The 27,415-nt window shown below is 38.8% G+C and overlaps 5 protein-coding genes across 7 annotated transcripts; 1 reads left to right on the top strand and 4 right to left on the bottom strand.

Moving 5' to 3' along the window:
• Nucleotides 1-544: 544 nt before the first annotated feature.
• On the bottom strand, nucleotides 545-6,447 carry mpzl3 (myelin protein zero-like 3). Its single transcript, XM_085917311.1, has 6 exons — nucleotides 6,207-6,447; nucleotides 5,630-5,796; nucleotides 2,345-2,558; nucleotides 1,812-1,968; nucleotides 1,378-1,447; nucleotides 545-1,282 (listed from the first exon to the last, which is right to left on the bottom strand). Exons 1-6 carry the CDS (start codon nucleotides 6,265-6,267, stop codon nucleotides 1,211-1,213), a joined length of 741 nt encoding a protein of 246 aa, XP_085773437.1. The 5' UTR covers nucleotides 6,268-6,447; the 3' UTR covers nucleotides 545-1,210.
• A 1,886-nt stretch (nucleotides 6,448-8,333) lies between these two features.
• LOC147054406 (myelin protein zero-like protein 2) lies at nucleotides 8,334-17,895 on the bottom strand. Its single transcript, XM_085916911.1, has 5 exons — nucleotides 17,620-17,895; nucleotides 12,321-12,490; nucleotides 11,611-11,821; nucleotides 11,224-11,392; nucleotides 8,334-10,179 (listed from the first exon to the last, which is right to left on the bottom strand). The coding sequence occupies exons 1-5, from the start codon at nucleotides 17,663-17,665 to the stop codon at nucleotides 10,017-10,019; spliced, it is 759 nt and encodes a 252-aa protein (XP_085773037.1). The 5' UTR covers nucleotides 17,666-17,895; the 3' UTR covers nucleotides 8,334-10,016.
• Nucleotides 17,896-18,616: 721 nt separating this feature from the next.
• Nucleotides 18,617-21,851, top strand: LOC147054405 (T-cell surface glycoprotein CD3 epsilon chain-like). Of its 2 annotated transcripts, none has more exons than XM_085916557.1 (5): nucleotides 18,617-18,740; nucleotides 18,989-19,180; nucleotides 19,266-19,388; nucleotides 19,611-19,639; nucleotides 20,865-21,851. In XM_085916557.1, exons 1-5 carry the CDS (start codon nucleotides 18,677-18,679, stop codon nucleotides 20,928-20,930), a joined length of 474 nt encoding a protein of 157 aa, XP_085772683.1. In that variant the 5' UTR covers nucleotides 18,617-18,676; the 3' UTR covers nucleotides 20,931-21,851. The 2 variants fall into 2 exon arrangements, with proteins under 2 accessions (XP_085772683.1, XP_085772682.1); XM_085916556.1 differs by having other exon boundaries at nucleotides 19,266-19,397.
• Nucleotides 21,852-22,296: 445 nt separating this feature from the next.
• LOC147054404 (T-cell surface glycoprotein CD3 gamma chain) lies at nucleotides 22,297-24,539 on the bottom strand. 2 transcript variants are annotated; one of them, XM_085916575.1, is made up of 8 exons: nucleotides 24,204-24,539; nucleotides 24,010-24,072; nucleotides 23,698-23,762; nucleotides 23,582-23,602; nucleotides 23,317-23,505; nucleotides 22,790-22,933; nucleotides 22,626-22,693; nucleotides 22,297-22,540 (listed from the first exon to the last, which is right to left on the bottom strand). In XM_085916575.1, the coding sequence occupies exons 2-8, from the start codon at nucleotides 24,015-24,017 to the stop codon at nucleotides 22,487-22,489; spliced, it is 549 nt and encodes a 182-aa protein (XP_085772701.1). In that variant the 5' UTR covers nucleotides 24,018-24,072; nucleotides 24,204-24,539; the 3' UTR covers nucleotides 22,297-22,486. The 2 variants fall into 2 exon arrangements, with proteins under 2 accessions (XP_085772701.1, XP_085772702.1); XM_085916576.1 differs by having other exon boundaries at nucleotides 22,298-22,540; nucleotides 23,698-23,767.
• Nucleotides 24,540-25,320: 781 nt separating this feature from the next.
• Nucleotides 25,321-27,320, bottom strand: tmem25 (transmembrane protein 25). The gene is made up of 8 exons (XM_085916941.1): nucleotides 27,239-27,320; nucleotides 26,825-27,160; nucleotides 26,431-26,721; nucleotides 26,237-26,368; nucleotides 26,129-26,162; nucleotides 25,912-26,012; nucleotides 25,535-25,621; nucleotides 25,321-25,460 (listed from the first exon to the last, which is right to left on the bottom strand). Exons 1-8 carry the CDS (start codon nucleotides 27,318-27,320, stop codon nucleotides 25,387-25,389), a joined length of 1,137 nt encoding a protein of 378 aa, XP_085773067.1. The 3' UTR covers nucleotides 25,321-25,386.
• Nucleotides 27,321-27,415: the final 95 nt, after the last annotated feature.

The raw sequence follows: 27,415 nt of genomic DNA, 5'->3' as shown, positions 1-27,415 counted from the left end.
GGACGGATTGTCCCATTTCACCACTTTCCTTCCACAATAAAAAAAAAAACATGAATGTCCAATTTAGGGAATACTCTAAAATGTCCATCATTGTGATTTGTGAAAGCGTGTGAGCTCTGTGATTGACAGCTGATCACTCTTGGATGCACTTCTCATCCCAAGCCAGCTCCAATCCTCCCAATTAAAACCATCAAATTGAGCCAAGACTTCAACATGCATGAATAGTGCACATGCAACACGTCTTTGGGGAAGTTCAGATGTTCCATCTGACTTCATACATATACTGAATGATAAATCAGTCGTGCCACAAAGGGATTGACTCCAAAGAGGAATAGCCAACATACAATATTTTTTTTTTAATTCAATTCTTTTTCCTAAATATTGTTTCTGCATTGCATGAGTAAGCTGTTGCCATGGTAGTTCCGATGAAGTAGGAATGATAATTATTACTGCATGGCAATTGTTGAATTATTAAACGCTTTGCTGGGAGAACGAGCTGAATAAGAAAGTGAAAAGAAACGAGACAGAATGAGGACTCATTGCTTTTTCCAGGTTGGTTTTTCTGTACTTTTACTAGACCTTTTTAATCACTCATGTCATACAACTCCAGTCTGTCCTTGAGATTTTGTTTAAAGGAATCCTCAGGAAGAGTCATGAATATTGAAAGAGATTCCATTTATGAACAGTTCAACAGAACAAACAGAAAGAAGAGGAAACTGCAGCTGTATGCTTTACCAACAGACAGAAATCGTTCCAAAAATCTTATCCTGCCAAGGCATCTCACTCAAAAGTCAGGGTTGTTTCTTCATTCATCATTAAAAATAAGTACGGTAGCAAAAGTTTCTAAAATATAAATCTGGCAAGGGCATCTGCATAAAAAAAAACAACACAACTTTGCAATATGAAAATGATGCCCTATAAATACAAATTATGTACAGTCATAATCATTTTAAGTGGCATTCAAAAAAGTCTTTATTTTGTTACCAAATGTGTTTTGACACAAAAAAATAAGACATCAGCAGCTATGACACAAGCAATAAATTAGACAAAATAAACCTCCTTCACAATATCACATGCATTTCTTTACCAAAGTGGCCCACTGTGAGGTTGACACGTACATTAATTCAACATTGATTTTCATTCAGTACAACCCCTGTAAAAGGCCTCGGCAGGTTTCCACATCTACAAAGTGAGCAAGTCGGGGGGGACTCTAGCACTTGGACTCGGCATAACCTTCAGTGGCAGCTTTCATGTAGTGATACTCGTGTTCACTCTCTGAGTCCTGAAGGCAAACAAATAAAAAAAATAAAAAAACAAGACATGAATATGTGCTGAAATGTGATGACATTTCTGAAGAGTATGTCAACTGTACTGTACCGTCATTAGTATCTCACAACATGTGGCTGCCTTCAATTTGTCCACCACGTGATCGTTGTCATTCTCCTCTCTGATCAACAAACACGAGAAAAACTGGAAGTCAACAAGACTTCAAGACTTGTCACTTTATTCTGTTTTCTTGTCATGTAAAAAATTAAATGAGCTGTGATTCTGTCATTCTGTTCTGTAATTTTACTTTGAACAATGAATTCATGAAAACTTTATTATTACACACCTCCAACCCTCTGAAATGAATGCATAAGATTAGTTTAAATAAATCAATACGTGCTAATTGATCAATAATTTGCCAGGTCCCGTTTCCACCTCAAACCTAATTCTAGTTTAACCATTGTAAAAATGAACAATTCAGAGGTAAATCTATACCTAAACCCCAAGGGATCCACTTCAGTGATTGGTTGAACAAATCTACTCACCCATCCGCGACCTCTATGGCTGATCTGTAGCCTTTGGATTGGCTGCGCTCTCTCTCGGGGCAGAACATTTGACCAATCAGAACGAGGGCAATGATGGCGGAAGGGATGAGGATGAAAAAAAGGAGTACTCCAATATCCGAGAAGCGAATGGTGGGTGCTGAGGAGGAGAAGGAGAAGAATATTAGGTTCCTAGCTAGCAACAAGCTGTTAAAAAGTAAACAACCTCTTCACACCTCTACATAGTGATCTGTAACTATTCACAACATGGACTCAAATGATTATAGACTCTTTTGTATTCCAGTGGGCGGGCTAACAGTATGAGTCAATGTGCATAGACATACAAATAGATTAATAATTGATGAGTCAGCTGCACTAAATACATGTTGGCAAAGGAATGTTACGTCTCCATTCAGCCATACCGGAATGTCAAGTCTCGTCATCTGAAGAAAAGGTTGCATTTAAATACACTCACCTTTATGTGCTCATTGATTAAATGACAAATGTGTGACAGATCTGTGAAGTAGCCGACTTACTTTTTGGCGTGACAGTGAGTACTGTGTGTGAGTTTGGGCTCCCGTGGACATCTGGAGGATTTCGGACTGAGCATGTGTAGGTTCCGTTATCATTCAGTGTTGAATTGATCAGAGCGATGGAGGCTTCCCCCTTTGCCGGGCTTCCTCGCCACTGAATACGCCCACTGAACTGGCCTTCCGGAGGTGGGAAGGCACGAGAAGAGAAGTGGAAGAACTGAGGAAAGCAGAAAAGGAGGCAAAGGAATATTATTAGTTTCTCTGCCATTGCCATAGCAACTCCACTACTTTGGAGCTTCATATGTATATCGGTGAAGGAGTAGGAACACCACTCCCCGTGATAGAGTCCAGCGAATTTCTGCTTTCGTCCTGTAGACTGCGCTGAATTTAAAACAAATGAGAGGAGACCGTTTCAATCGGCCAGAAAGCAAGACGGCTGTGTTCACGCCCACGATGGCGCAGACACACGTTTCTAACTGTTAGTGAAAATGCCCAAAAAAAAGAAAGGGGAAAAACTTCAGTAAGATACTTTTGCACCGGGCATGAAAATAGGGCTCCGCACGTTTGGAGTGTCTGTACGATAAATTTACGATAGCACGTCTGCTTACGAACAAAACAACATTCGGGCCATTGATTTGTATTCACCGCAGTGTATTCTTTTTCAACGAGAGCACCGAGACCTCCGCCAGGATAGATAAACATATGTCACCTAGGAAATCAATGGACAAATGGTGAAGATCAAATAGCTAAAAGGAGATCAGGTTTCATGTCGATGCAGAATTTCTTGGTAGGGATTCCTCGGAGAGATAAGTGTCTGAAAATGTTAAATGGGAAGTTGCTACCTATCGGTCAATCTGACTCCGATTTTTGTGAAACTGGAGTTGCTACAACAGCATTTGATGCTCAAAATGCCACGAGTGACGCCCACGAAAGATGTTTATTAGGTTTTAAAAGTTTCAAGGGAAATCTCAGTGAAAGAAAAATGGACTAAAAGCAAGCATTGTGGTCAATGCTATCATTTTCATCTAAAGAAAAAGTGTCTGGCAGCAGGTGGCGAAACAGATGGTGGTGGAACAAGCGGAGTGACGAGACCAATGTTCAGAAATATGGGCACAAAGATTATCAGTTAAAAAAAATGGACGTAATCGGCAGACATGGACATAATAGATGTTTCTCGGAAAGGTCAAATTAAGGCTTGCAAAAGCAGGTTAGCATTATAGCATCATCATATTGATTTCCTTGGTCTCAGTTATATAAAGTTCTATATGAAAAAAAAATGGCGCAGAAAGATTAAAGGTTACTAATGGATGAAAGATTGAAAAGAATTCCCAGCCATAGAAGTTATTTCAAGCACAACTCACTAGAATTCAAAAGATTACTGCTACATTTGGCAATGAGCTTTCACCCTTATGAAATTCAGCAAGCATCCTGTCTTCTGCCTTCTATCAAATTAATTCTCATTGGGACCGAGTTAACTATGCAAGCACTGTGGCAACTGTGATTGCTTTGGCTGAATAATTGTATTTAGGATGAAGCTTTTCACATGCTTATTTGTAGTCAGGCTACTGTGATATACGACCAGGGACACTCAGACCTCAGACATATAAACCTGCCAAAATAGCTAATGAAATTGGATGGAGGGCAAAATACTGGCAGAAAAATAGAAACCTGACCTGGTTCCATCCACGGACAATATCAGACTGCTACACATATTCAATAAAACAAAAGAGTAGGGTTGGGTGTAGCTGCTTTTTGCAATAGTTTTGTGAGGTTATAACATGTTGAGACACACGTGTACGTGCATGCTGACATAGCAATTCCCTTTCTTCTGGTCTTCCAACGCACTTTGAAGCCAGGGAACTTTGTCTGTTAATGACTAAACCAACAGTACTCCACATTAAGAGCCGCAAAACATTAGCCTTCACTTCACTCTGAGTGCTCCTATAGGAAATGACATATAGGGTTGCAACTACCACACTATGCAATTACACAGAACCACATTTCATGCCTCTCTTCAAGCCCAAATGGAACTCCTTAAATGATGTGGTGTTTTTTAGTGGATGGGTCAATGAAGCTCAACCCTGATTGAACATGGTTAGAGGATTGAGTGCTGTTATGGGTTGGAATGGAAACATGGATGACATTTTGGAAGACCACAATATCATCATAGAGGAAAGGAATTTAGGTAGCCTCCTTCATATAAGGTTACTGGGGAAGCCTCTGAGGCTGCTCTGAAATGGGATGGACTATAAAACGGATACAGAATAAGCACATGCAACGATCGAAACTGGTGATGTTTAAAAATGGGAAAGGACTACAACCAGTGCTTTAAGTGGAAAGAAATAAGTACTTTTGGCTGTGGGTAACACCAGATCATTATGTTAACCAATAAATAAATTAATTAATAGTTTAGATTTGAGAGGATACACAATTCTAAAGGGATGGTGTGTATAATTTTCTGCCATCTAGTGGTGAGCTAATAGAATGCAACATAAACAACCTAAATTTGAAGCCGCGCTAATTTAATTCCATTTTTGAGCAAATGTAGTTTTGGTGAAGGAGGAACTTGTTTGGCTGCTCGCATATTTATTTTTAATCACGTGTCAATTTTAGCACAGTCAAATACACACATTGATGTAGGCATTGTTTGACTTCCCATTACTATCAAGTAGCACCAGTTTCAGAGTAATTGCTATTGGACAAAAGTAAAATTGAAACAAGGAAAAAGTGAACAGCGCAATGCATAAAATCCAGGAGTGGAACGAGAATGCGGATATAGACAAAAAAGCTGAATGTTGAGAGCCAGCCTGAGCAATAAGTTCAGATGAAGGTCCTGACCATTCAAGAGAAGTCAAAACTCCTTTGGGAACAATGGAGTTATCCAGTCGTCGTGTAAGTTTGGTGTCTTGTTGACTCTCAACATTTTCTTCAACAATCATCCACCTAAATCTATCTATCCAAGAGACATTACTGCCATCAAGGGGTATTTGCAGCACACAGCAATTTTCAAAGTTGTATAACAAATGCTATCAAACCCAAGGCTGAGGGGCCAGATCTGGCCCTCAACAGCATTTTATTTGGCCCGCAAAGTAAACCATGTGCGACAACATTTTGTTCACTGACAACAACACTGAGACACAAGTAGCTTATTTTTGTTGCTGTTGTCCCAGTTTTTATATTTAGTATTGCTAATCCTCAGACATCAATAGGAAAAGCCTTCTTAATTTTGTTTACACAACAGCCAACAATGTTTCAGAGTTTCATACACCACACAAGATCTACACTCACTGTCTGTGGCGGCCCTCCAGTCTGGGGTCTATAGGACCAATCAATGGTCATCTTGCTGGTGGGTCGACTGGTGGAAGTGAAAGTGCAGGACAGGGTAACGGTGTCTCCTTTGGATGCATGGAGCTCTGCTGGAGAACTCACTGAGATGGAGAAGACGAGTGAAGGAGCTGCAAAGAAATGACATAAATAACTTAAGTGGAAACAAAAGGAAGTTTCACCAAAGTTAGACGCAAAGTGATACATATGTTAATTTATATGAGGGAGTGCTTCAAAATGAAATAAAGCAACAGGTTTTACAGGGAGAAAAAAATTAAATTACATTGATGTGTTTGTATACAGCACAAAGAACAAAAATATATATTTTTAGGGTGTCAAATAAATATGGGAAATAGTTTGTGCAGTGTAAAAATTAAATTCAAATGAACTAATGACTAATTGGCCTCACACGTAACCATTTTTCCGAAATGACATTGACATTTAACCAAAGTTGTAACGTCAAATAAATGAATTCGATACTCGTGGATGAAACGCTTGTGAATAAACAACACGAAAGCCGAACTATGGCCTGTTTACTCACCAAGGAAAACGAGCAATCGGAAAAGAAGCGCGTCTTGCCTCCTGTGGCAATGTCGATGCATTTTAGGAGTTAAAGAAACACAAAATGTATCTTGGGGAAAAGAAAAAAAAGAACTACGTCAAAGTTTTAGATAAAGTCCTTCCATTGTGTCGTTCTCCGTGACTCAAGTCTCCATTGCGCAGTGAAATGAAGTACCTGATAAACAGGTGGATCAGGAAGTGCTGCTGGAAAAGTAAAACAGCTCCGATCCAAATAAATGCCTCAGCCATCATCTAATCATCTTGACTGTAATATTGACTATATTCGAAATGCATGCGTACAATAATTATTGTTGCCCAAGTTGGGGGGAAAAAAAACTTTTTTAAAAAACGTTGTTGGTATGACAATTAAGAGACTAATGAAATACATAAGCATGATCAGAAAAATGGTGCTAACATACATAAATTGAACTTTTATCTGGGTTTAAATTCGTCTTTTGCTCTTTAATTTGCCCGTTCAGCTGCAAACGTAAATTTTACAAATTGTTTCACTAGAGGCCGCTGTTGCAAAAATTCCGTTGTCAAGATCAATTGAGTTTGGGAAAATAATGCTTCAATCAATTCCACACTCTTCAACAATGTGATAGTAAGAAAAACAAAATCATATATAAGGTCAAATTTAATGTTGTTGTTCATCTAATTTTTTTTTTTTAATACAAAAAAATAGGACCTTTTATTTAATGTCACCCTCCAAATTACTCACGTGTTGTAGGATGTAAGTGGAGGCGCTCCACTCTTCTTCAACGCATTAGGTCAATTTGCAGCATTCAAGTAATGTCAGCCAAGAATAGAAACCTGCCTCTCATAATCCAAATTAGAAGCGAATCCCAATTAATGTCATGCCTGTCGCCTACACTGCAATCTACAACAGGCATTCGCAAACCATAGCAGATGGAAATTGAATTTTTTGCAACCTAGTTTTAGTCCAGAATATTATTTTTGGGTGTTCTTGTTTGATTATGACAAGTCTACCCTGTGAACAAAAATACACTTACAGCAGTGGGCGAGTATGGTTTATTTTTACAAACTGTCCATTAGTGGTTTCAGAGTCTTTTATTATCATCCATGATCCCACTGAGGTCCGATTTGTTGCCTTATCTCCCATGCCAGGCAAACATCAAATGCCCTGCTGGGACTAGCCTGCTATTTGTAGCCTCGCTAAACTATCCTGGAATCCAATCTCTCGTCTTTACTTTGGTAATTGTCCCTAAGTGGTACAAGTATTTATTTTTGCTTTATCTTTGTGGGTGTTTCTTTTGAAGTATATTTATGTTTCTATTTGGTGTATGGATCATTCATCGCCAACTATGCCAGTTGTCTTCGGACATATTGTAGTCTTGTTGCATCCTTCACAATTTCATGACAAATCACTGATGATGCTCGCTTTCTCTTTTGAATAATAACTATTTATACTATCCACATGTATTGTATCCTTTAATATTCTTGTCTGTGTTGGTCTTATCTCCTGGGCAATGCCTCCTTGCATTGTGCTGCAACATGTTTTGTGTGCGTGTGAGCACAAGGGGCTCTCTGTGTTTGTCTGCTGAAGCCGTCTGGTGTTAGTTTCAATCCAAATCTCTGTTGCGAAACCAAAGTCTTTTTCCTTTCAGTTATTTTGCCATGAAACTGTGAGAGAAGACTTCAGTTGTTAATAATGGAGCGGACAAAAAAAAAAAGGGTTCCGATTGTCTGTGTACATGGAACCATGTTCCTTGAAATGAAAACCCTTTTCTTTTCTGTCTTTTCAATAGTTTCTATGGACTTATGTGGACAATAATAGTTGAGTGATCTCCACTCTGTGAAACAAGATTGAAAGGATTCTCACAAACGAGTATGGCAGCATTACTCAACAGTCAGATTAGATCCTTCGACCAAATATGGGTAAAGGAAGTCAAGTTTCATTTAGATATCAATTAAAATGACTGTTAATGAATGTAAGAGTGTTTTTCTGTGTGTCCTTCCTGGGTGGATGTGAAGTGATTTCTCTTTCAGTTTGACATGACAAGCCCATGCTTTTGCGTGTTTGTCTATACTCGCACACAAGTGAGCATGCCATGGAATTTATTCGTATCTGTGCCAGGTACAACCCATTCTAAGGTGTGGAATGCAGACCACATTGAAGTAGTCAGTAGGAATGGAAAGATGTATTTTTCATCAGATCTCTGCGATGATTTGACCTGGGAAAGCCAGTTCTTGATGATGACGTTTATTCGGGTGAGGCTATACCATCTGAGGTACGATCTGGACCGCTTGCCAGCCAATCACAACGCACATAGAAAACAGGTTTGCATTTGTCAAGACATCCTAGAAAATCCTAACTGAATTATCTGCAGGCAAATATCAAATCCCCTGCAAAAGCAATTAAAACACAGTGGGAGAAAAAAAAAAAAAAAAACATCACCTAGGGACCCTCTCATACTTTATGTGGTTGCGATAATCTAATGATTTTGTTTGCATGGATGCACACTTTCAGGCAACCCCCGTTAACCCTGCCATCATGTCCACACACTGTCAGCCTTGCCACAGAATAACTTAAATTGCTCCCAGAGGAATAGACTTTGATCAGAGCACACAAATATGATGATAAGCACACATACACAAACACACACACACGCACACAAATCTATCGATTTATGAGCAGCCTCATCCAGCTTAAGTCAGGGCGGCAGACCACAGCATTAAACAACATTGAAACTTTCAGGTAAACAAATGAAGCTTCTGCATATCATATTCACACAATCAGTTGTATCGTATTAAAGATAATGATGCATAATAAATGCTGGTAAATGGATTACTCTGTTACATAATAGATGAATGTGATAAAAGGATGTCAAATCATGTAAGTGTATTTCAAAACTAGGGCATGATCACATTCATTTATTCATTCATATGGCTAAGTATACTCAACACAATGGAGTAAATACTTAAAAGGCATTTTTATTAGAAAATCATTTTCAAAAACTCTATGTGTATCTACATCAAAAAGGAATGAAATACTTTAGGCATTAAGTAAAAAAAAAACCTAGAGACAATGTTACATCATCAGTATAAAATTACAATTACAAAATAACTTTTCTCAACAGTCATGTTAGTGGATGTGTTGCATTGAGAGAAGACAGTTTGCATTCAAAGGTTTTTCAGATCAAAACTGCAACATTTGAAATGGGACTTTGTATACTGTGGCTCAAACACCAGAAACCTGTTTGTTTTTGAAGATGGAATATATTAGCAAAATAATTTAGTTTCTTTTATTCAAGTAATGTAATGCACTGGCACAGCAAGGATTTTTTTTTCCTTGGGGAGGCATGAGGGAGGCCAAAAAAAAAACAACCCTCAAAAGTCAATTATCTAGCCTGGCACATGGAGTGCCCAAGCATATTTCAAGGGGGGGGAGGCACTGGCCTCCACGACCCCCCCCCCTCTAGCTGCGCCAGTGATGTAACGTAATCCCAGCCAATGGGATATAAAATGGGTTTTGAAAATAACAGTCACCTGCTGCGTCAGCAGATTTAACTCCGCCTTTGTTCGGGCGTACTAAAGGAAGCAAAAAAAACAAACAAATCATTTTAAATTTCCCTTTCAAGTACTTTCAACCTCATTGTGCCTATTCCCAATTGTTCATACGGGACATCCGTCAGCTTTTTCCTTCAATTCACCATGTCAGCATGCACGACTTCAAAAGCAGAAGCGCACCGTTCGTCTACTCGCAACTTGGACGCAATAGAATTCTCTTGGTAGCAATTGGACATCCCTCTTGTCATTTCCCACCTCTTTAGTCTGAATCGTCATCTTCGTCATCATCGTCATCGTCGTCGTCTGACCCCCCTGATTCAGAGCTGGGATCTTTAGTGCTGGCCTCTGAGATCATTCCGTCTGAACTGTCAATCTCTATGGACGTCTGTGATAGGTACAGGTGGATGGACCTCAATGGGTGGCTGGGAAATAGGAAGACGTGCAGCGTGGGGGGAGACGAGAGCAACACACACACACACACACAGTGAAATATATGCACGCACGTTCATGAATATTTCATGTCCATGCATGTGCAGAGGACATCACAGACAAAGGGGAAAGGACATGGACAAGCAGGTCAAACACACAGCAGCAAGGACAAAGGGTTAGAGTCACACAGGGTATCAAGAACTTGTCCAAACTCGATGATAAGATTTACTTCTGACCGTGTCAACCGCCACCTGTGTTTAAAGCCACTTTTTCACAAGAGGCAAGAATGCCTTCACCGTAACCGAGATGAATTTCACAGGGAGATCTGAAAACCCAAGAGTGCAAAGTGGTACCCAAGCAAGAGGAGGCATTTTTTTCATGAAATGAATAGTTGGTGCAAACATTTAGAACAGCAAATGGTAATGTGAGAAGGGATTAGTGCTGACTCAAACTTGTCTGCCATTATGACAGTTTTTTTTTTTTTTCTTTAAACAACCGCTCCAAATGAAGAAATATTGCTGCAAAAGCCATTTTATGAAACAGCATTATTTCACGCTTCCTCATGCACAAGATGAATTTGAAATGCTATTAGTCGGCACGTAAACATTGAAGTTCAAATGCCACATCATCAAAACATATAGTAGTCTAAACAGGAAATGGTGTTTCAAGTCCATTTAAAGGAACAGGAAAAGACCGAGTGATTAAAAACAATAACATTGCTCAAGTGAAAGGCACTTTGTGATATTAAAAAAAAAAAAAAAAAAAAAAGCTTGTGTGACGAATGCTGTGTGTCTGCAAATTTTATATAAGGACCCTTTCTCATGGTCTCCTCCTTAGTGGAACCTGCCCCTCAATTGGATCCAAAGATTGTGGTTGGAGAGGAAGGAAGAAGATTAATGTCCAGCGGGAAAGAGTCAAAGGCCCCAGGAAGCCCGATGCCCACAGTCAGATGGAGAGCGAGAGAGGAAGTCTATGATTCTTCCGTTCCTCTCCCTATCACCCCTCTCCCTTTCCCGCCACGTTGCTCCTGGCCTTACCATACGGTAGGATCTTTTCTGTCTTGGCGAGTAGCTTCCACTTCCCCGTCCCGCCTCAGTCTCTTCCTCTTGCACCTCCTGCAAGACACGATGATGATGAGGAGAAGAACCACCACGGCGATCCCTCCCCCGATGGCCAACGCCAGCAGCAGAAGCTCTGAGAAAGATGCTGAAGAAGAAAATACAACAATGTCATTTGCGATCAATTATTTAATGACTTTTTTGTGTGTATGTGTGTGACTAATGGTCAGTGTGAAAGATTTTACAAATATGACATTTTTTTTTGCAATATATTAAAGCCACGACAAAATGTAATCGACTTCTCAGTGTGGAATTCAAAATGCAATAGGAATTCTTCACATCATTTGTGAAAAGAAATCTTCAAACCTGTAGTGACGACACGCAGTCGAATCTCTCCAACCGAGCCGTGCACGTCCGGCGGATTCTTGACCTGGCACGTGTAAGTGCCGTTGTAAGTGAACTTCACTTCACGAATTATGATGGAGGCATCCTGGCCCATGACGTCACCGGCCCAGCGGATGCGATTCCTAAAAATGCCCTCTTGAGGAGGGTACGCCTTCTGCTGGTAGTGAAACACCTAGAAGGGGAAAGGTAAGTTGATCAAATGTATTTTAGTGATAGATTTTGACTGACAGATAAGTTTAGATGTGTGGGAGGAGCTAAATTTAGCCTGGGTTGTTCCTGAGAGTCCTTGTCACATGTACATTTTCAACATAAATAATAGTAATAATAGATTTTGTTTTACGGCACCTTTCTAACACTCAAGGTCACCTTACATAGAACAAAATAAAACATTATAGTTATAAAACAATAAAATCGGGAGATAATTAAATAAATAAATAAATAAATAAATAAATAAATAAAACGCATCATTTATTTTAAGATAGAATTTCATACACGCAACTTTAAATATTACAGGGGGGTTAGTTTTTGAAATTTCTACTATATGATTATGGGTTAGATCATTTTATAAATCTCTTTTAACACAATATACACCAACACAGAGTCTATCTTGGTTGTCTGATTACTGCGTATATCTCAACTGATCAAGGAGATGAATGCGCCACAATACTTACTGACTCTTCTCGGCCCGGTTTAAGGGGTCTGAAGCTCCAGGAGATGATGATGGCATCGGGGTTGATATTATAAGATGTCTGGAATGTACACTTGAGACGAATGTCCGTCCCGTTGACGGCCTCCACATCCCCAGGAGTATATATACGGATCCCACTGACCTGCAGCACAGCTACAGAAGAAGACATATGGAAATGCGGGGCATATAGATCAAAGTCAATAAAGAAGACTGGTTTCAGGAATTCAGATATACTGTACAATGTTATTCAAATAATATGTGACGATGCATGCCTTCTTAATCAAATATGCACTGTTATTATTGCTTCCAAGTGCAAAGGAAAGGGAAATGTTTTCATGTCCTTGGATTTATGTGTTCAACGTCCGGGTTTGTGTGCAGGACCTCAAAAAAAAAAAAAAAAAACTTCCACAAAAATATTGTTTCAGGTTGTGTTGTGGCATTGTCCACAGAGGAAACCATCAAGATGGATAGTGGATCCAAGAAAGCTTTCTTTACTAAAAAGCATATTTATGACTGTCAACTATATAAAAGTTACATATTTAAACATTTAGTAAATATAAAGGTCACGTATATAAAATCAATAGAAATAGAAGAGTCTTTTTGTTTTATTTATTCCAAATATTCAAATATTACAAATAATACAGAATCATTCAAGTGAAAGATTAACAAAAAGAGAAAAAAATTAGGGGAAACTTATAAAAGTAAACATTAAAAAAGTTAAAACTACAATTTTGTAATTGTGTAACTCCACCAACAGGACTGCAGTGAAAAAAACTCACATTTTTAAAAATGTGGATTCAGGAATTTTTCAGTCTCCCAAAGCTCAGAATGCTTCATTTGTTTTCATCGCCAGTGGTTTGTAGAAATTCCTATCTCTGGTGTTAATAATTAAACAGATTTTCCTTGACTCACTTTCTTTACTTCCAGTGAGAATAGTTGCCCATCTACATACCAGCGAGTTCAGGACCTGAGCCTTCAGTGGGTTTTTAAGTCACCTAATCGACTTCTTAATTACACTTTCACAAAATAATATATAAAGTAGAAAACTATATTTGTGCTAAAAGTGCTACCAAGTATGGTTTGAGAAGATGTAAAAAAGCCGTTGTGAGTCATATTGTTCCTTTAGGGCAGCTGTTAGCTGGGAAAAATGTCAGCAGGGCTTGGGAGCTTAAGCAGCACGTTTTCGTTCTTATCAGACTGGAGAATGTTTCCTGTGGGCCGGGATGAGAGAGCAGGGCACCCAGGCGGCCCCCGTACACCATTAAAAAGGCATCTCTCTCATCACCAGATTACGACATCCTTATTTCGGTGTATATTGTCTTTTAAATGCAGCTGAAGAAACGTGAGAGAAGACAAATGTGAGGGGGGAAAAAAAAGCAATGTGCAAAAAATATAAACATGCCAGAAAAGTTATTTTCATAATTGTTTCATTGAGTAAATGAGTCACCGAGGAGATGAGTAACTGTGAGGGTCCTCCTCCAGTCAAACGATTTCAAAGCTCAATTGCGTCATCATACTTCTCTTGGAATCGAGTTAACACATCTTCAAAGCTTTAACACATCATGACACATCTCATTTCATCAATCAGTACTTTAATTTAACAATTAATTAAACAGGCTGCACTAATCTACGCTTTCAAGTATAGCCGAGTGGATTAAAAAATTCAGGTTAATGAGATCTTTTTCAATTAAGAACGCTCATTACCCCAAATTCTTCGAGTTAAAAACACATGTTTAATTATTGAATGTTAATTGTCGTGAAGGTAAGAAGTTCAAAGCTTTGCACTGAAAGACAAGATTGTAGACAGGAAAAAGGAGTTTCAATTACAACGTGTGATCAAGAGATCAACGTGAACAGGATGATGGCGTATGTACTGGCGCTCGTTAGAAGGAGTTATTTGTTTAGGTCTTTGTCGAGCCATTCTTCCACCCTACCGTAATCGCTCTGTCTGGTCTAAATCTTTCCCCTTGTTTAATTTGAACATCCTGCTTGGCTAATGCCAACCACACCCAGCTTGGAGTGGGAAAGAGCAGGAAAGAAAGTTAAGTCATTAAGAAGAACATTACGGTACACTTGATGTCTCAATTGGACACATCAAGTATTGCACAGATTTTTTTTCCAGGGTGTTTTGTGCCTTTTCCTCAGAAACAAAAGAGAGCAGGCAAAGGAAACCTGAGTATCTGTTACGTCAGCTGTGGAGGAAACACTTAGGACATAGAAGAAACATGAATAGCTCAGTGAATTACAAAGAGCCTCTTCTCTCGTTTGTGAAAAGCTCTGCAAACGTTTTTTTTCTTTCTTTTGCCTTTTTGGAAACAAGGCAAGTCTTTCATGGTCAGGATTCAAAGCTGGAGAGAACAGGTTCAGGTAACCACGTACGTGCAGACTAAGAAGACAGAACGTGGTGAAATGCCTTTTGTACATGTGCTCCACAGCTCATCAGTAAGCGCTGGAGAAACCTGAAACGATCTCGATCATTTGAATTAGATGTTTGGTAGCAGGGAGATGCATTTTTGCATTTTTTCAACGAGTTTGGGAGTAGCAATTACCTTTTTAAAAATATATTTTGATCAAGACAATACTAATTCAAAGCATCTATACATTTTGGCCCATAAATATACAGTACATTTCCTTGAAGAAGAAAAAATTCCTGAAAATCGATAAGAGGCGTGCGGTGAGTGAATGCAGATAAGAGTTTTAATCCATCAAACCTGCTCTGTTGTCACCTTGTAGCTGACTCAACAACTTGTCAGGATTACAAACACTTCGATCCAACCACAAAGCCTACAGGTCTCAACTCGATAGATATATGCAGCCTTCAAAAGACCTTTAGTTTCCCATATATAAAGTTCGGAAGTAAACTAAACCGAAAAGTTTAGGGTGTCCATGTGATGGTGAGTGGCGGAATAGACAAACACCATAACATTCACCCCTGCTGTTTGCAGTTCGCATAACTGCATTCCTTCCAGATAAACTTTTGCAACAAAAATATTCTGAAGTAATATTAATGACAAAATATATATATATATATATATTCATATAATCTAAACTTGCTTCATTGGAACTATATCACTGCCGGAGCTAGAGGGGGGCCGCAGGGGGGGGACTTCCTCCCTACCAAAAAATATGCTTGGACCCCCAGGTACCAGGTCAGACTTTTGGGTATTTTCTGATCTTTCAAGAAAATTATGTTAAAATTATATTTATATTTATCATAAATTTATGTTATATCTAAATTTCACCAGCATTTTCTAAAGAATTTTTAGAGTTTGTAAAAAGAATTTTGCGGACCCCTTGAGATATCCTTGCGTTCCCTTTTTCACCCCAAGGGAAAAAAAAAAAAAATCTAAGCTGTGCCAATGCTGTCTCTTCACCATTAGCTCCACTTGCAAAGATGCTTTGAAGAAAAAAAAAATATTGGTTGATTCATATCAAGTGGGAGGAGTTACAATGCTGATGAAATGATAAAAAAAAAAATTCCTGAGTCCTCTCTGCTGTCCTTAATTAACTGTGATCTTCCACTCGAGCAGTTGTCGAATCTCAAAGGCCAGACATCCTCCCAAGGTGGGTCAACACAGCTCAGAATGTCAATAATCAAAGTGATGTTCACTGTTGTCATTACATTAGAGACACAGTAAGGCAAAAGACTATAAACAACATAGTACAACTGTCAACAGAATGAAGTGGAAGCCTAAACAACCAATGGGATGGCCGCTATGCTGCAGTCAACAACAGCCATCTGTTCCCTCTCGCCTTCTCTCTCTCTAATGCATGTGTGTGAAACCAGAAAGTCAGGACAGGTTGGCACATGTTAACATTGTTGGCTTTACAGAAGGCTTAAAAATGAGCATCTTATGAAAGAAATTCAAATGCCACCCATATCCCCCCTAAAAAAGCTTTTCTTTCTTTTTAAGTACACTGAATCGCTGCTGCATAGAAGGGAGGATTTGAAAAATTCTTCCCATCTACATGTGACCTTTTCTTGAACTTGAATGTCTGACTGAAGGTATTTTATGCCTACCACCTGCACTTCCAAGATTGTTAATCAACAAAGTTCAAAAAGTGTCAATAAAAGTTATAGAGACGGCACGATAGGCTGATTCTCACTCAAGTGTTTACAAAAAAAGGGTATTACTGGCGTGAAAACATTCCTGCTATGTACAGTAGAAGCTCAGTTCATGAACTTTCAACTGCACGAACAAATTGGTTCCCAAACAAGATTTTCGGACAACTATTGCTTCATGGAAAGACTCGCATAAAAAATGGCGGGTGTCTGTTCTATTTTGTTTTGATTTGATGCGAGTTAAAATATAAGGATTGTGGCAAAATCAATTTAGCTCTCGGAGTGGAACAAATTAATTCTGTTTTCATTTCTTTTAATGGGAAAATGTCTTTGGTTTGACAAAAGAGCTTCAAAATGGGAGAAAAAAAAGTTTAGCAATTGAGTATTCACTCAACATTTTTTAGATCAACATTTTCTGCCAAATAATTTGGTATTTGATCCAGTTTTCCATCCACAGTTCCAATTTAATGCCCTGAGGTCAACGCTTCACAAAAAACAAATGTCACTCTGCTTGTTTGAGCATGACTTCAAGTGTTTGCCAGGATGAAACAAAAGCCGAAGGATGCGATTGCGGTGACGAAATGCCGTGATGTCTTAATCAGTTAAAACGCACCTTTTTTCCCCCGATTTACGTGCTCTTATTAGTTCAGCACTTGTATTCTTATCCAATGTTCTGACATCCTTATTTGATACTGACAGATTCATTGATGGTATTGCATTGGGCACTGACACGTGAGTGGTTTTAACAAGCGGAAACATCTTATTTTGTTTTTATTGTGTCCATGCGTGGTGTAAATTGTGATTTGTATGGGCATATCCTGGATATCCTGAGACTGTGTGCGTCAAAGGGTACCATTCAATGTACATTCCAGTAAAAAGCAGGAAATGAGTGAAGCAAAACAAAACCTAACTGTGACAATTGCTGATTGGCAATTACTGCCAAGGCATTCTCTTTCCACACTTGATTCCTCCCTTATGGCTATTTAGTGGCACCAACCCACGCCATTGCGCCAGGTTATGACGCATGACGACCTCTTCAAGACGCAGGTTCAAGTCCCTCCGGGGTTTTCAACTTTCAGCATTGTCTTTGACTTTTAAAGGTCCCAAAACAATCACGCAGGTTTAACACATAGCCAGGTGTTGATTATCATTCAAAACCATGCGCAATTTGTATTCAGAATTTATTGCATTAGTTTGACGTGAAATGAGACCAGCTCACCTGAGGCTGCGAGTCCATACAGGAAAAAAATCCCTTTTACGCACATTGGGAGACTGCCTGGAGTGATCAAGACGACGGGAGATTTATTGATAATCCCACGATCCCCGTGAAGACGAGAAAAAAAGTTGTTCTTTTTTAGGGGGCAATTTTTTAAAGGAAAAAAAAATCAACTCCGCGAGTCTTCTTCGTCAAACCACCAAGGACGCGTTGTGACTCGCCACTGGTCTTGCTCAAGTCAGCACCCTTAGCTCCCAACCTTCCTCCCTTCTTCCCTCCCACCTCATTGGCAAACCTCCAACTCTCCTTACTGTCTCGTCTTTCCTCGCAAACGTAAATTCCAAATGCAAAAATATTTGGTTGCTGAACCAACCTGTTTTTTTTTTTTTTTGTTCCAAAGAGTGTTGCACAAATCTGTGACGCAAACACGCTTAATTATCAAGAAAACGTGACGAAGATACCACAACAATAACAATAAACTACAATAGTAATGCATTTAATTTAATCAAGATGACATCTTGGTTAAATAGAAGATTTAAATTGGAAATCTGCATTTTTCTAATTAAATCAAAGTTGAACGAGGCCAAATGTTTCTTTTTTTTAATTGAATAAAACTATTCCGTTTTCTCTTTATTGTTGTGGTTTTCAATTTTAATAAAGAGTTCGGTGGATGGAGGCAATAAGTCAACATGGCGTGTTATGTGCGCCGTTTAGCCGTAAGAGGGCAGAACAGCACTTAAAATGTATGTCGATCAGTAAATGCAGTACAATACAGCATTCCTTTTGAGTTGGCACAAAAGATACGTTTTTAAAAGAATATTCCATTTTTTTCGTTTTTAATGGTTTATTATGATTTGAAATGACTCCAAATAAATAAATTCAGTGCTTGCCCGTGTGCGCGTCTGCTTGCATGTTTGCTTGCATGTTTGCGTGCGTGCGTGCGTGCGTGCGTGCGTGCGTGCGTGCGTGCGCACCTATGTGAGCGTCAGTTTGAGAAAGTCAGACAGAATGCAGCTTGGTCTCAAAGTTTTATGTAAATGAAATCTACATTTCAGAAGATATGTACAACTGTGCTTTGTTTTTTTGCCACCTCCTTATATTAAGTGCTGTGGAAGCTAATACAGGTAAATATTTGCTTTTTGGGTGTGCTATTTAAATGAAATAAGTTTTATTTTGTCTCATTTACCACACATTGAAAAAGCTCGCTATTATCATTGAGTAGAGAAAAAGAGCACTTCAATTTAAAATGTCACCTCATATTTATCTGAAATTGCAGTTGATAATTATGAATGAATTGATGTCTTTGTGGTGATGTTATTGTATTAACACTAAAAAATGTGTTCTAGTTTAATTTATTTACTTTATATCTAAGGTGGAGTGTCATTTTGGAGGCAGTATTTCACAATGACATGTCCAGAAAGTGGGACTTGGTTGGAAAAAGGAGAAGTACTTCTCAATTCAAGCAAATCCTTGAGAATTGAAGGCAACAACATAGGCCTTTACCATTGCAAATATTACAAAGACAGCAACGAAATCAAATATTATTTCTATGTGGAAGGAAAGGGTAAGTTGACACCGTGGATGTGTTTATATGTGACATTGTGCATATGATTTTTCCGATATCTCACTTATTGTCCACCTCCCTTCAGTCTGCGCCGATTGTTTTGAGCTGGACGCAACACTGTTTGGGATGTTCATTGTTGCCGATGTAACCATAACAATTATATTGATGATACTCATCTACAAGTGCACCAAGAAGAAAAGGTTACTAGGTACGAAAGGTGAGAAATTGTGTTTTATATTCCACTTTTAATACTATAAAAGTCACCTTTGATACTTGAACAATCATTTTTAAATGTTGTAATTGTATAATTATTTTTAGCGCAATAAGAATAACTAATTACTTTTTTACAGGTTGAACATTTTTGAGTTTTTTTTAACATTTGAATTAAGTTCACATTTATCATATATTTCTATATTTTTTGTACCTGCAGGCCCGGACCCACCTTCTCCTGATTATGATGTAAGTACAAGATGATGTGACAACAAATTTTCCATAACATGTTATGACAAGAATTCAATTCGCATTATGTTCTAACTGTAGACTCCAGTGGGATCACTCGGGCCAAATAAAGTCCGCTCAGGAGCACGGTTAACCTCCAAATATGGAAGAAAAATCCCATAGAAAATATCGAAAATGTGAAAATATCAAATGAAAGAGGAAATGCATTGTTCAACTAGAATTTGCAATTTCTGGAGAAATTGCGTGTGAAGGCGAAAAAGCTGAATTTTTTTTTTAGGGAATACTGTGGAATGATTTTGGAATGAGTTGAATTTCTCGAGAAACGTAGAATTTAGAGGTGAAAAACGGAATTTTGTGGAATTTGGGGGAATTTTGTGGAATTTTGTGGAATTTCATATTTGAAAACGCGGAATTTTTGGGAAGTGGGAATTTGGGGAATAGCGTGGAAGAATATGAAGAGTTGAAAGCTGGAATGGGTTGAATCGGTTGAATAATGTGGAAACTAGAGGTGAAAAACGGAATTTTGGGGAATTTGGTGGAATTTCAAATTTGAAAATGCGGAATTTTTGGGAAGTGGGAATTTGGGGAATAGCGTGGAAGAATATGAAGAGTTGAAAACTGGAATGGGTTGAATCGGTTGAAAAACGTGGAATTTAGAGGTGAAAAACTGAATTTTGGGGAATTTGGTGGAATTTTGCGGAATTTTTGGGAAGTGGGAATTTGGGGAATGTTGAGAATCTTTCCCAATGTGATGTGAATGTGCTGAATGACGTGAATTTGAAACTGGAATGACGTGAATGTGAAACGTTGAATGTGCCATTGAGAATGAATGGGGAAAAATTTGTCGGGAATTTGGGAATTTTGCGGAATCGGAGAATTTTCGGAATACCAAAAATGGAAGCGCTCATCTCGGGAATAGTTGGAATGAGTGAAAAGTGGAATGGAGTGAATGGGTTGAATTGTGTGGAAGAAGTAGAAGGACAGAAATCGCGGAGAATAAAATAGAAGAAGAAGAATAATAATAATAATAATAATAAAGTGAATGGAGTAGAATAACATATGTGTGAAGGCCTTCGCCTTCACACAATTACTTCTTATCCGAAATCATACCAATCAGTTTCTATGTTTGTAATGTAACTAGAGAGGGACCAGGTGACTTTGAAACGACTTGTAATATATCCCGCCATCAGTTGTATTGTGTGCCTGATTATTGTTTTGTTGACAGGAACTGAAGGCACAGAACCGCTCCCAGGATCCATACTCTTTTATCAAGAGCGGCCGATCAAGATGAGGCACTTGTGACTGGTTACCAGTTAAAATGCAAAATATACAACTGCTAGTATTCTGGCACCTCCATATTTACATCAGCAGGTCACTCATTTTGTCCAAACCAATATTTCGACAGCTCACACGACAAAGTATGGCTCAACTGGGAAAAATACCAAAAGTTCAACCTTACGATGTGTATATTGGAATATTTCACGATCACATGACGTCTGAGAAATGATGTGCATTGAACATAAGGGGTTGCAAAGACTCCACAGTGGGACTTAAAAGGGGGAGAGAAAAAATATCTCCCCTTGGTTGCTGGATGACATCTGATTTGTTCCAAAGTTGTAAAAAAAAAAATGTACAATGAAATATATCCATTACTCTTTTACCAGCCAAACACTCACCATCATATATATTTTTTTTTAACTGTGCAGTGTTTCAATTTAAAATTTGAACTATCATAGAAGTGACATGAACACTTATCATTACTTACCTAGCTAAAAGAGAAGTCCAGAAGAAAGCAGGCAGGTCGCTGAAGGTGAACTAACTTCATTACCTGTTACACAAATGAAAAAATATTGTAAGTTAACCTCTGTATATTAAAACAAATAAATGGATGCTCACCAATTATTTTGATGAATGTACAGAATAATGAGTTCCTACTTTGTTATCGTCATATCATTGTGTATTTTTGGGGGGGTTGAACCGCAAAGGATATCAATACAAAATTGTTGAATCTTTTACAGAATAATGAGTTCCTACTTTGTTATCGTCATATCATTGTGTATTTTTGGGGAGGGTTGAACCGAAAAGGATATCAATACAAAATTGTTGAATCTTTTGAACTGTTCTACTTCCATTAAAAATAAATGTATGCTTGTTTTACCGTATACTTGCTGTGTGATATGTATAAAAATATTCTTGTGAAGGACAAGCTCAATAAATGCAGTTAATGTTCACCTTCCTTTTTATGTTTGTGGTTGGAAACATGATTGTAATGCTAAGACGGATATGAGTGGAGAATCAACACGTGACGCTGCCTCGAAGCCACAGTTCATATCCGTTAGGCTCACAAAGACGTGGTGCCGTCACCTGCTTGAGCGAGGGAGAAGAAGAAAAAAAAAAATGCAGCCACATGCTCGTTGCATTACTGTGTAAAAAGGCTTGGCTACTCATTTTGTCAGCAGTGGATTTTCCCAGCAACACCTCAAACATGACGTCATGACATCAATGTCACGTTTCTTTGTTAGGCCTACTAATGAACCTTTTAAGTAACACTATCACTGACACGTACGTTTTATTGTAATGACATGACATTGAATACACCTTATGACAGTAAAACGAATTTATTATTCACTAATGTCACTGAATTGAATTGCCTTTTCTTTCCTTGATTGTATATGTGTATTTTCTTTATCCATCTAAATCAAAGTGAGATGACAATGACAGATCAAGAATGTATTTATTAAAAGCAGACAGGTGTGAAACTCTTTTACATCCACTTATCCCAAAATCGGTGCTCAAGAACTGGTTTTCAGTTTGAGCAGGGTTTTTTATTAGGGTGGGCTATGGTTGTCATTTTGTGTTGAGGCTATCATATACTTGTCTACGACCAGCCGTGTGATTCAGCTGAGGGAAGAACAGACGTACACATTGGTTATTATTCATTTTCCAACAAAAAAATGACATCTTAATATTTGGAGATTTAGTTTACCTCTTGGTAATCATCATTTGGGACTCTTATCGGGTTCTCAGATGGAAGAAGATGTTTTCTATCCGATTCTGAAAAGAAAAATACATTTAACCCACAGCAGAAAACTAAATGCTGTTTTTTTTTCAATCATGTCGTTTGAAACAGGAAGAGGTTGATGGATTTACTTCTGTGTTGTGAGGAGACAACAGAGGTATGATACTGCGATGCAACAAGATAGACACCCACTCCAAGCACAATGGTAGCCATCAAATCTCCAGCAGCTAGACTCAATATGGACATCCAGTCGAGCTCCACGCAGTTATCGCAGGCTGGACACCAACAAAGACAAGAGCCTTGACATTGAGACATTGGACTTCGAACATGAACAATATGGATGGGTGAGGGAGGGAGGGAGGGAGGGAGGGAGGGAGGGAGGGAGGGAGGGATGGATGGATGGATGGATGGATGGATGGATGGATGGATGGATGGATGGATGGATGGATGGATGGATGGATGGATGGATGGATGGATGGATGGATGGATGGATGGATGGATGAGTGGGTGGGTGGATGAGTGGGTGGGTGGATGAGTGGGTGGGTGGATGAGTGGGTCGGGTGGATGGATGGATTTGCTGTGGTACCAACTGAACAATGTATAAAACGATTGAAAAATAAATCAATATTTTATCAAAGTAATCCATGAGAGAACTTACTTCTGAATTTCACGAAAATCTTCGATCCACTCGATTTATCGACTTCATCCACACATACATATTCTCCAGAGTTCTCATCCTTGTATTTCAAAGTCGGAGTCATCTTGCTCTTACCATCTTTTGACACAAATTTATTTTTACCGCACGAAATAGTAATTTCCGCTGGTCCAGATTTCCTAACGTCCACTTCTGTGAGGAAAATAAAACATGAAAGATTCATAAAATATTAAGAGACAGTTGAACTGAATCCCACCTTTAGACTTACCTTCACCACACCAGACAAACTCTGTAGAAGAATTTGGAAAGAATATGCAGTGGGCCTCATTAAAATTGAATGAAATGTTTCCAAACATGTATGATGCCAGAAAAAGAAAATCTCACCAGTGAGAGTCCAAACAACCAGAAACGAAGATACAACGGTGTAGCTTTTCATTTTGTCATCAGAGCTGTGCTGATAGAAGATTGAGATATTGTCATCATTGTGTGCACAAACAGCAGTCAGGTGTCTTGTCGAAACACATTACTAAAACTTTTTCATCGTTAAATGCAATCATTTTGTGGATAAGCAAGTAAAAAAAATATGAAACGTCATATTATTTGGTTCAAATCAAAACATGCATTGTGCTTCAAAGTCAATCTTAGCAGAAAGCTGTTTGCTAAACATAGTAAAATATAAATATTGAAAATACTGACCAGAACATTTACATCAGTCGTCCTTCTGGTGCCGTCTCATTTTTTCCTCATCTCTCTCGAACTCTGTGAGTGGGGGTAGGTAGTGTAAGTGCACTTGCACGCACACAAACGCACACACACACATTTCTCTCAACGTACTGCAATGCAACAGTGCTGTACTATAAAAGGAATTTAGTTGAAAAATTCTTACTCACCATGTAACTCTCCCTCCTTTGTGCAGTCAGGTATTGCAAATATTTACCAGAGAAAAAAAGTACACCCGGTGCAACAGCTTCTTTTGTTCTTACTATTGTGTACAACCCAGTCAATGCTATAGAAAAAAATATTCCCTTTATGTGGCCAAGTTATTTTGTGTAAATATAATAGTTTGCTTCTATTTTATGAGTGAATTAAGGGTACTGAAATAAATACATAAGTAAATCACATGTTACTTATGTTAAAAACTACTAAGTACTGGGTTTTATTTTGATGAAAAGAACACTGAAGGCAAAAACAAATATGTACAGTATGTTCCTCAATAACTGAATAAGTATTGTTTTGTTGGTGTGGTAATGTGCAAATTCCCTCTCAAATGCAGCAGAGGTGCTGCAGCAGGAAGCCACAGCACAAGGCAGCTTCCTGTCGAAACCCTTTGAGCCGCAGACTGCACTTGACAGTGTTTCTCACTCACAACAAACTTAGACATGCATGATGATTCTACAATTTATATTCCACTATTAAAAATCCAAATGGATGTCTACACAAAAGAGTTTACTGTGTAAAAGGCACAAACACTTCCCTTGCATATTTCAGCAGAAAAAAAGACCACCATCGCTCACCAGTGTTTTAGCGCCCTCTTGTGGATGCCAGGAGAGCTACAGTCGAGGCGAAATAGACACGTTGACTTTATTCAGTACCATCTTTTTTATATGCATACACATATACATAAAGAAACTGTTATACAGTACGCTCTGTATAATTTATATATCAATATTTTTTTTGCATTAAATTCATTTGTAAATTTGCACACGTGCATGTATGTTTCTACAATATGAATTCATTTGAAGTCTTTTAACACATCTTAACCAGTAGGTGGCAATAATTATGGAGGATACTGCATCATCTTGGACATTCTGGAGTGTGCATTGCAGAATAAAGGCATTCCGTTTATAACAGCAGGAAAGAGAACACTACGAGCAAATGGTTACAGATGGTGACACATTCGTTTTGGAGTTCACACACAATTTTCCAATACAATTGTTGAAGCAGAGAAACCTCGTATGATCCACTGACGGATTTAAAACCGACTTAACGATTGTTTAAGGGATACATGGGTGACTTATTGTAGAGTCTCTGTTCAAATAATCATGCATGCAGTTGTCTAGCTCATGAGTTGCATCAGAGCCAGATCTCCTCACTGCTTGTGCTATTCACTTTGTAGATATAGCCCACCATTGGATATCTGGCGAAACCTGGCAGAGCCAGAGCATCAAGACAAAATAAATGACAAGACCACAAGTCATAAATGAAAAAAGCTCCATCTTACCTCGGGCAGCATAAGCTAAAGATAAATCTTCATCCTCTTCATCTGTCCTGTTGTCTCCCCCACTGATTTGCTGGGTGATCTCACGTGCTTTGGCAAGCAATGGATGAAATATAAAAAAAAACATGCAATCGGATAATCTTCAGCTTCTGCAGACCTTGCTTATTATGATTGATATGATTGATTTATATATGATTGTATGATTGATTTATTCTGAATAAATTTTAGAAACAAGATGGTGTGCAAAGTTGCAAAGTTGCAACATTTACGTTTAAGTAAAGTAAAAGGGTGGATATGCGATTATGACATTTTACTGCCCTTTATTGTTTCATGATCTCATTTTATATTTTTGGTTAGAATCATGAATGGTCAAGTCTTACCCCTTTTCAAAGTACTGAGGTCATTAAGCTGCATATTGGAAGGAAGAGACATGTTCTCTCTGGGGATGTAAGTTCTGTCTGCTTTCAGGTTGGTTGAGTCACTATGCAAAGACAATATAAACAAATGTAAATACGAACATCAAGTGTAGTTCACGTAGTCTGTTGAAGGTAAATGTATTAGAATCCCTGACCAGAAAAAAAAAAAAAAAAAACTTACCTTTTTGTTGTCATCAAAATCTCCACTGGCTCATCTGTAACACAAAATAAAGTATGTTACACTGCTAAAGTGTTGTTACAAACCTGCAAGGGACTTATGTTGTCTTACCAATGGACTTAATTGTCGGTTTTTGCATGAGGCAAAGGACGATCAAGCTGAGGATGAGAAGAGCCATGAAGGCCATGGACCCTCCAGCTACAATTCCCAACATTGGCACTTCCACACGGGACTGCAGGAACTCTGGAGAACAGATCAAGTGAGACCTCCAAAACTTATCCATTTCCACCAGCACCACCACCAACCTGCCAGCGTGAGGTTGCTTTGCGTTGTGCCCAAACTGTTGCTAGCATTCAGCGAGATATTTCCTGATAGGCTACTGAGAGTGACCCTCAGTGTGTGATTAGTCAACCAAGGGTAGCCGTGCGAGTCGAGGAGGATGATGTCTGAAATGTTAGCCACCAGTAGACCGGACTGATCCGCCAAGGTGAACGTGGCAGGTGGGTTGGACTGGACCAGTGCAAAGAGGCTTAACAGAAGACCGGGATCTGAGGTTTCACTGGATTGTGCGCTGAGCCTGACAATCTCGGGCTGAACTAGAAGATAAACGAGGAGAAAGAGTTCATGTCACAAAAATGTGATTTTGTTGGAGGTTAAAAGAATCAAAATGTTGTAGATGAATGATTCACGACCACTTACATTGGACATTGAGTGTGACTGTGGCATTGTAACTTTCCCCCGATTTGGGGTTCATTGCCACACACACCAGCTCTCTGTCCCACTTCTTGGCCCGAAGGGAGAATGTGCTGTTGTGAATGGCTCTCAGTCTTGTGACCTCAGAGTCTTTGTGGGCTGTCTTTCTTGGACCTCCTTTGGGAGAGTGCGACTTTTGCCGCTCACCGTTCAGGTACCAGGTCAATAAAGTCGGTGTGTGCCAACCATCTGAATGACAGTGGAACTTGTGAACCACGTTTTCTCCTAGTGTCATCACTGTCTGACGATGTCCGTCAATTTTAGGGGCGGGTTCAACAGCACCTGTGGATACAGAAACTAAAATGTTGAAATACCACTGACATTTTTTTTGACGGCAGTCAAGCAACAAGCAAACGTCACCTGTCCAGGATAAGGCCAGCGTGTGAAGGAACACCACGGCTTGGGAGCCTGACGACCACATTCTCTTGCACACATTATCCATCCTACAATAACATACACACCTACCTGGAATGAGAGATTGAGTTTGTTATTAAATAATACTACTGAGATTTTATTGAGGCAATGCATATTTTGCAT

Source organism: Syngnathus leptorhynchus, chromosome 7 (genome assembly GCF_054491065.1).
Source record: "Syngnathus leptorhynchus isolate UIUO chromosome 7, UIUO_Slep, whole genome shotgun sequence".
NCBI lineage: Eukaryota > Metazoa > Chordata > Actinopteri > Syngnathiformes > Syngnathidae > Syngnathus > Syngnathus leptorhynchus.
The sequence above is the reverse complement of the archived record's forward strand: the minus strand, read 5'-3'. Positions and strand labels throughout refer to the sequence as shown.

Coding starts and splice junctions, on each gene's coding strand:
- mpzl3 (XM_085917311.1), bottom strand. CDS start 6,267: ATGCATCGACATTGCCACAGGAGGCAAGACGCGCTTCTTTTCCGATTG. Junction 5,797..6,206: donor CCGATTGCTCGTTTTCCTTG/GTGAGTAAACAG, acceptor ATTTCTTTGCAG/CTCCTTCACTCGTCTTCTCC. Junction 1,283..1,377: donor GTTGTGAGATACTAATGACG/GTACAGTACAGT, acceptor GTTTGCCTTCAG/GACTCAGAGAGTGAACACGA.
- tmem25 (XM_085916941.1), bottom strand. CDS start 27,320: ATGGATAATGTGTGCAAGAGAATGTGGTCGTCAGGCTCCCAAGCCGTG. Junction 26,369..26,430: donor AAGCAACCTCACGCTGGCAG/GTTGGTGGTGGT, acceptor TCTGTTCTCCAG/AGTTCCTGCAGTCCCGTGTG. Junction 26,013..26,128: donor ATTTTGATGACAACAAAAAG/GTAAGTTTTTTT, acceptor GTCTTTGCATAG/TGACTCAACCAACCTGAAAG.
- LOC147054406 (XM_085916911.1), bottom strand. CDS start 17,665: ATGTGCGTAAAAGGGATTTTTTTCCTGTATGGACTCGCAGCCTCAG. Junction 12,491..17,619: donor GTATGGACTCGCAGCCTCAG/GTGAGCTGGTCT, acceptor CTTCTTCTGTAG/CTGTGCTGCAGGTCAGTGGG. Junction 11,393..11,610: donor ACTGCGTGTCGTCACTACAG/GTTTGAAGATTT, acceptor TTTCTTCTTCAG/CATCTTTCTCAGAGCTTCTG.
- LOC147054405 (XM_085916556.1), top strand. CDS start 18,677: ATGTACAACTGTGCTTTGTTTTTTTGCCACCTCCTTATATTAAGTGCT. Junction 19,181..19,265: donor TTTCTATGTGGAAGGAAAGG/GTAAGTTGACAC, acceptor ACCTCCCTTCAG/TCTGCGCCGATTGTTTTGAG. Junction 19,398..19,610: donor AAGGTTACTAGGTACGAAAG/GTGAGAAATTGT, acceptor TTGTACCTGCAG/GCCCGGACCCACCTTCTCCT.
- LOC147054404 (XM_085916575.1), bottom strand. Junction 23,603..23,697: donor GGTTGTTTGGACTCTCACTG/GTGAGATTTTCT, acceptor ATTCTTCTACAG/AGTTTGTCTGGTGTGGTGAA. Junction 23,506..23,581: donor GTTTGTCTGGTGTGGTGAAG/GTAAGTCTAAAG, acceptor TTTTCCTCACAG/AAGTGGACGTTAGGAAATCT.